The sequence below is a fragment of the Nematolebias whitei genome, chromosome 8 (assembly GCF_014905685.2).
Source record: "Nematolebias whitei isolate Nwh7 chromosome 8, NemWhi1, whole genome shotgun sequence".
In the NCBI taxonomy this organism is placed as follows: domain Eukaryota; kingdom Metazoa; phylum Chordata; class Actinopteri; order Cyprinodontiformes; family Rivulidae; genus Nematolebias; species Nematolebias whitei.
Window position 1 is genome coordinate 37,981,709 of NC_056505.1, and position 7,314 is coordinate 37,989,022.

Consider the following 7,314-nt stretch of genomic DNA (forward strand, 5'->3'; position numbering starts at 1 on the left):
GGGGCTGTGGGTGAGGGCCGCGGGTGCGCGGCGCTTCTGTGCTGCGCTCAGGCTGCGGGCTCCCATCCATGCTGATGTGAGCTGGCGTGAGCTGGCGTGCGCTGGCGTGCGCTGGCGTGCGCTGAGAAGGCAGCGGGGTGGAGAAGAAGGACCATCAGCCTAACAATGTAACTTCTTGACCATGTGAGCAGCTGGTTTTGGTTGTCAGCAGCAAACTGGTTGATCCACTCTGAGAAGGTGCTGTTTAAGAGACTGAGCTGAATACAGCACCTCAGACTGAGGAAGTCTTTCGGATGAAAGACGAAACGTTTCTAAATTTTTTTTGTTTTGCTTTGTTTTGTTTTTTGAATGTCCAGAGGACCAGATTTCACTTTTTTAGATTTTTCTACCAGGATTATTGAGCATGCATCAGGATATTTTCACACTCATCTTTTGAGAATAACTCTCAGCTACTCTCATCAAACTTTAGCTCAGTATTTGTAAATGTGAGTTAGTTTTATTTTCTGTTGGCTGAGGTCAAGTAAATGAGGCGATCATCTTGTATTTGACTGATTATTAGTTAATCAGTTGTAGATGAACATCCAGTTAATTTTGTTTGAGAATGTCTCTAAAATCTGTCAAGTGTTTCATAAGAAATCTTGTTAACAATAAAAGGATGTTCTGATGTGTAGCGCTCAGAATATGATGACGAGGCCCAGCTGCCAAATGAAGGCTTGATATCTGTAAACTTTACTGTTGTAGACATTTGGGGTTTTTCAGAGATTAGTGCGCTGTGGTGGCCATCTTGAGCTGGTTCCAGTCCAAAAGCTAATCATCTGTATTTATTTATTAACCTTTATTTAACCAGGCAAATCCCATTGAGATCACAGATCTATTTTGCAAGGGAGGCCTGGACCTGAAGACAGACTAACATGCATGTTTTTAGTCTGTGGGAGGAAACCGGAGTACCCGGAGAAAACCCACAGAAGCATGAGAAGAACATGCAAACTCCACACCGAAAGACCCCAGGTCCAACCGAGGATTGAACCCAGGACCTTCTTGCTGTGAGCAACAGTGCTAACCGTTGATCCACTGTATGCGTACATCCAGTGATTACTCCCCGAAAGTCTCATAAAAATCTGTCCTGTGGTATTCTAGCTAACTAAAATGTGAGTTTAACCAGAAAAAACAACAACAGTAATTTGCTTTTGTATTTTATGTGTGACTATTAAATGATAAACTGTATTGCCATACATCCTGCCTTCATACATCTCCTCCTACATGTCTCTGAGTGAGTGCAGCTACAGCGTGCACTCTCAGGACATTATTACCTGCAGTGTTCCCTCAGTGAGGACTGAACTAGGCAAAAGGGCCTTCTCCTACTCCGCTCCTGTTTCCTGGAATATCTTGCAAAAAGATTTGAAGCTCTCGACCTTGACCTCTCTAAGCATCTGTTGGACTCCTGGCAAGAACCAATGCAGACATGTTCCTGTTTTTAGTTTTCTACATTCACCTTAGAATCTAGCTGTTTTTGCTACTTTTTTGCCATCTTATTTTAATTTGAAAAAATAAAAATAAATCTGCATGCCTGTTTTATAATTGTCTATTGTTGTCGCTGTTGCTGTCATCACTCTGTTGAAATCAGGTCTCTTGTAAATGAGTCCTCGAGGCTCAGTGGGATTAACCTGTCTAAATAAAGGTTGAATGAATGTGTACATCCAGTGATTACTCCCTGAAAGGCTTGTAAAAATATGTCCTGTGGTATTCTAGCTAACTAAATGTGAGTTTAACCAGAAAAAAAAAAAAAGTAATTTGCTTTCGTATTTGATGTGTGACTATTAAATGATAAACCGTCTTGCCATCAATGATTTCACCAGACCCAAAAAAAACCCTCCTCCGCGCCGCTGGGGGGCAGCATACTTGTACCCAACAGGACAACAAAACACAAAGCATCATCATCAGCAGCAGGGAAGTACAGATTACAGCACAGAAAGGTAATTTGTTTGTCTCCGTGTGTTTGTGACGGTATGGTCGGTGTCACCGAGCAGCTGCTCTGGGCTCACATTACAAGAGTTAGGCTGTTAATCTTAATCTAACTGTGAGCATCGATGAGGAAACGCGACCCCACCTCCCGAGTGGTAAACAAGACCGCCTGGCTCCTCCGGGGTTAGGACAGCAGCAGAATGACAGGTATGACTCCTAACGATGTCTAATGTGGGGTGAGGTCGCGGTTCTTCTTGTAACTCGGTGGGTTTTCCTCAGAGGATGCCGTTCTGCTGGATGTACCAGTGATCCGGCAGCTGTACCACTGGGACTGCGGCTTAGCCTGCTCCAGGATGGTCCTGAAGTAAGTAAAGACACCTGGGTGCTTTTATTTTCCTAACACGAGTTTCCATTGCTAGACAGCGCTTCCCTTTTAACAGTTTCTAATGCGCATGCGCATTCTGGGACTGAACTCTGCTGGCCTGTGTCCTTCCAACACCCGGGAACATAACGCGTCGCTATCCCAGTGTAACATACCAGTAAAACCAATTTACAAACATGTTCGTCTATAACAGTCAACAAAACAGCAGGTGTGAAGGAGCAAAGAGACAGACCGGAAATAGCTGGGAAACCTATCAAACAGATAAACAGATCTTAATGTTCCATATTTTCCTAACAGAGCACTTCGCTCTCAGACTGCAGGTTTACTTGTGGTTCCTAGAGTTTCCAAAAGCAGAATGGAGGAAGATCTTTCAGTTATCAGGCTCCTCTCTTGTGGAACAACTTCCAGTTTCTGTCCGTGAGGCTGAAACATTGTCCAGTTTTAAGACTTCCCTTTTTGATAAATCCTATAGTTAGGGTGGCCTTGTTATGCTGCTATAGACTTAGACTACTAGAAGACAAATGGATCTCATTTCCTTAATTGTTACAATTGAGTAGTTTTCATTTGATACTATTTCTATCTTAACGTGATTCTGACCTGCCATTGTGTATCTGTTCTTACCAAACCCAGCTGGTTGAAGCAGATGGACGCTTGTCCTGAGTCTGGTTCTGCTAAAGGTTTCTTCCTCACGAGGGAGTTTTTCCTTTCCACTGTCGCCTTCATGCTTGTTCAAGATGAGAGTTCTGTGATGGAGTTAAACTCAAAGCAGTCTGCTCCTCAGATAAATAGTGTTAAATTATTATTTTTAAATATGAAAGTTTCTGTTCAGTGCCCTGAGATGACTTCTGTTGTGACGGCGCTATATAAATAAACTGAACTGACTATTTGAGGGCGTGTTGCCAGAGTTTATGCATGCATGTGGACTCCCGGCAGGTACCTGCACCCTGTGAGCGACGAGGACTTTCAGAGAGCATGCTGGGAGCTGAAGCTGACGGAGAGCGTGTGGACCATCGACCTGGCCTACCTCATGTTTCATCTAGGAGTCAGACACTGCTTCTGCACTCAGACTCTTGGTGTGGATAAAGGCTTTAAAAACCAGGTGTGTTGAAGGTTCTGAGCTGCGGTCCTTCAAACCAGACCCAGATGTCTCTGAGCATCACTGATGGTCTGCTGGTGTGTTTCTTACAGTCCTTTTACAAGAAGCATTTTGACACAGAGGAGGACCGAGTGAACAAGCTCTTCCTTAATGCAGACAGTAAAGGTGTGGTGGTGAAGAAATGGTGAGTTTTTTTATTTATGCTTGATCACCTCAGATTTTTCTGTTGCGGAATAAATCCTAAGCTCTTTTGCAGTTCGGTGACGGTTCAGGAAATCCAGTCTCACCTGGAGCAGGGCCACGTGGCCGTAGTGCTGGTCAACGCTGTGGTCCTGACGTGTGAGCTGTGCTCCTCGCCGGTCAAATACTGCTGCTTCCTGCCTGTGGGACAGAAGTGTTTCTGCAGGAAGCCGGAGTACCAGGGCCACTTTGTGGTTGTGTGTGGCTTCAACCCGACCACTGACTGCATATTCTACAACAACCCTGCATATTCTGACCGTAAGTGCTTCCTCTTGTTAAATATTATAGGATTCAAAGAAAACAGCTGAAGGTGCAGTGCCTGTATTACTGCATGTTTAACGTAAGCACTCGGTCATGAAGGGATTACAGACTGTAAAGTCATTTATTTTTATTGTGAGGACATTTCTTCTGTTGTCTTTTTCCTGGCAGCTGCATTTCTAACATCCTTCTACCAGTATACCCACTGGACATGTCCAAACCATCTCAGTCTGGCCTCTCTAACTTTATCTCCCAGTTGTTCAACTTGTGCTGCACCTCTCATGATCTCATTCCTAATCTCATCCATCCTTGTCACTCCTAAGGAGAACCTCAACATCTTCATTTCTGACACTTCCAGTTCTGTCTCCTGTCTTTTTGTCACTGCCACTTCTGATAAACCCATTATGGTAGTCAGCACCAGGATGATGGCGATGTAGGAATATGAGCCCACCTGAACACACACCGTATTTTTCACCTTATAAGTCACACTTTTTTGCATAATTTGCATGCCCTGCGACTTATAGGCCGAAGCAAGATATTTATGGATTTTTTTCCCATATTTATAAATCAGTTATTGGCTGAGATATGACGTTTCCATTAATTCTGACTGAAAATAAATTTGAGCAGTGCCACTTTCAGCCACTAGATGGCAGCAGAGTAGTAGATGTATGGTATGCCGTTGTATCATGTAAAAGGTAAACGTGGCTATAATGACAAATTCAAAAAAGTTCAAGACAAAAACAACTGGACTTTATTTATTATTAAAAAAAGTTAAATCTGGTCCTCTAGACATTAAAAAAAAAAAAAAAATTGTAGAAACGTTTCGTTTTTCATCCGAAAGACTTTCTACCAGGATTATTGAGCATGCATCAGGATTTATTTATTATACTTTACTTTATACTTTATTGTTTTGTTTTTTCTTGAACTTTTTTGAATTTACCATGTCCTGGATGGCTGAGAATCTTCACCAGCTATTAATGATACAATCGGCCTGCCATAGCTCCTCACCTTGGTTCTGCTCGCTGCTTGGACTGACCGTCAAACCAGCTGCACCGCCCTGGCAAGATGCAGCTGTTTTGACCATTAAAGTGCGTTTATTAAGCAAATGTTAGACTGAGACACACCTTTGCTATAATTTCGAGCAAACAAATAATTGTTTTTAAGTGTTAATCTTGTAAAAGTTTTGTTAAAGTCCTCACATGCACTCTCTCGCGACCGCCATTTGGCAGCCCATCGATTTTTGGCACAACACCGGCCCACATTTCTGGGTTGTCAGCGGTGACGCGTAATAGATGTGACATATACGACGAAGCGACATATTTATGGATTGTTCCACTTTATTAGACAAATATTGACTGATGCGACTTATAGAGCGGCGCAACGTGTACGGCAGAAAATGCATTAATGACTCCAGAAGTTATTGAGCTGCCTTCAGGACCACAAGTGAAAATAATCAAGCTTCCACTTTGACTTTCCTAGAGCAGCTTTGGGAGAGGAGCTCATCTCCCATGTGTTTGCTCGTCTTTGTTCTCCTTCAATAGAATAGAAATAACTTTTTATTGTCCCTCAGTGGGGAAATTCAGGTTATTTACCAGCAGCAAAGTGACAGGCAGGAAGCATGCGGATTCACACGAAGATAAAAATATATAAAACAAAGTATGAATAAGAGACTGTACAGTAAGGTCAATATGTGCATGTGCATTTTTACAAAGAGAAAACAGAACAGACTACCGTATTTTCTGCCGTACACGTCGCACCGTCTTATTTTCATTCATTCAACCCTTATTTAAACAGATAAGTCACATTGAGCTTCAAAGACTCATTTACAAGTGAGGCCTGTTTGGACAGACAATAAAAGTGGTAAACTGGACACATGTAGGAATTGGAGGTGAAAAATATAAGTTGCATCAGCCCAAAATTGTTTAATAAAGTGGAAAAATCCATAAATATGTCACTTTGCTGTATACATCACATCTATTATGTGTCATCACTGACAACCCAGAAATGTGGGCCGGTGTTGTGCCAGAAATTGATTGATTGTCAAATGATGGCTGCGGGAGCGTGCACTGGAGGACTTCAAGAATTTAACAAGATTAACACTTAAAAACAATTGTTTGCTCAAAATTATAGTAAAGGTGTCTCAGTGTAACATTTGCTTAATAAATGCACTTGACGGTCAAATCAGCTGCATTTCAAAAGGATTCGCTGCCTCGGTGCTCCGGGAGCGCACAGAGGGAAAGAGGAACGCTGCGTATTTCTTCAAAATTTAACAAGATAACCACCTAAAAACAATTACCGGTATTTGTTTTCTCGACTGTAAAGGTGTGTCTCGGTTTAATTTTTACTTAATAAATGCACTTCAATGTTCTAATCAGCTTCATTTCTCCGGGGCGGCGCAGCGACATGAAACTGATTTGATGGTTGCTCCAAGTGAGCTGGACGAAGGTGGTAGTGCTATGGCAAGCCGATTGTGTCATTAATAGCCACTTTTAACTATTACATGACACAACGGCATGCCATTCTACTGGAGTGCCATCTAGCGGCTGAAAATGATAGTGTTCAAAATTTTCAGTCAGAAAGAATGAAAATGGTCAAAAATAGTTTTATAAAAATGGAAAAATCCATAAATACGTTGTTTCAGCGTAAAAGTCTCAGGGCATGTAAATTATGCAAAAAACGTGACTTATACAGCGACACGGTATGTAAGAAATGGAAAAACTGTGCAAGTGACAGCAGGGGTGTCAACCCTGTTTGAGTTTGTTGTGATGGTTATAAAGTCTAACAGCTGCTGGGAGGAAGGACCTGCGATGACGCTCCGCAGTCTGTCCCTGAAGGAGCTCTGCACTTCTGCTACAGCTTCATGCATGGGGTGGGAGCCATCGTCCAGCGGTCTGATTATTGTTGCCAGAGTTCTTCTGTTTCCCACCACCTGCACCGGGTCAGGGGCATCCTAGAAGAGTACTGTAGAAAGTACAGAAAGGTGTTCTCAAAGTGGAGCTGCTTGTTGACTGATTGTAAGAAACCGCATGTTTGGTTTGAAATCATGTGTTTGTCTCGTGTAGGCGTGTGCTGCACCAGCGTCAGTAACTTTGAGGAGGCCAGGCGGAGCTACGGGACCGACGAGGACATCCTCTTCGTTTACAAGGAGAGTTGATGGGCAGCCGGGAAGAGTATGGTCGTCATAGTAACGTCACGCCGTCGCAGGTCCAGTCCGGTGGCAGCTGTCGCTCTTCCCCCAGGCTGCTCCCTTCACGGCCCGTCTGCGTACAGATGTAAATATACAAACGCCAAAACTACTCTGAAGGATTCTCAGCGAGAAGATTCAAGACTTGAGATATTTTTCTATTTCACCGTTGCAGAGGAGCAGCTGATTGAA

General features: G+C 43.1%; 1 protein-coding gene across 1 annotated transcript; it reads left to right on the forward strand.

Annotated features, from left to right (window-relative positions):
* The first annotated feature begins 2,055 nt into the window (after positions 1 to 2,055).
* Positions 2,056 to 7,106, forward strand: gucd1 (guanylyl cyclase domain containing 1). The gene is made up of 6 exons (XM_037680613.1): positions 2,056 to 2,169; positions 2,242 to 2,326; positions 3,278 to 3,443; positions 3,533 to 3,624; positions 3,697 to 3,938; positions 7,001 to 7,106. The coding sequence occupies exons 1-6, from the start codon at positions 2,163 to 2,165 to the stop codon at positions 7,090 to 7,092; spliced, it is 684 nt and encodes a 227-aa protein (XP_037536541.1). The 5' UTR covers positions 2,056 to 2,162; the 3' UTR covers positions 7,093 to 7,106.
* Positions 7,107 to 7,314: the final 208 nt, after the last annotated feature.

What these genes read in the sequence shown, in the direction of transcription:
- gucd1 (XM_037680613.1), top strand. An exon ending in ATAAAGGCTTTAAAAACCAG is followed by an intron (nt 3,444 to 3,532) that starts GTGTGTTGAAGG and finishes TGTTTCTTACAG; the next exon opens with TCCTTTTACAAGAAGCATTT. An exon ending in CAACCCTGCATATTCTGACC is followed by an intron (nt 3,939 to 7,000) that starts GTAAGTGCTTCC and finishes TGTCTCGTGTAG; the next exon opens with GCGTGTGCTGCACCAGCGTC.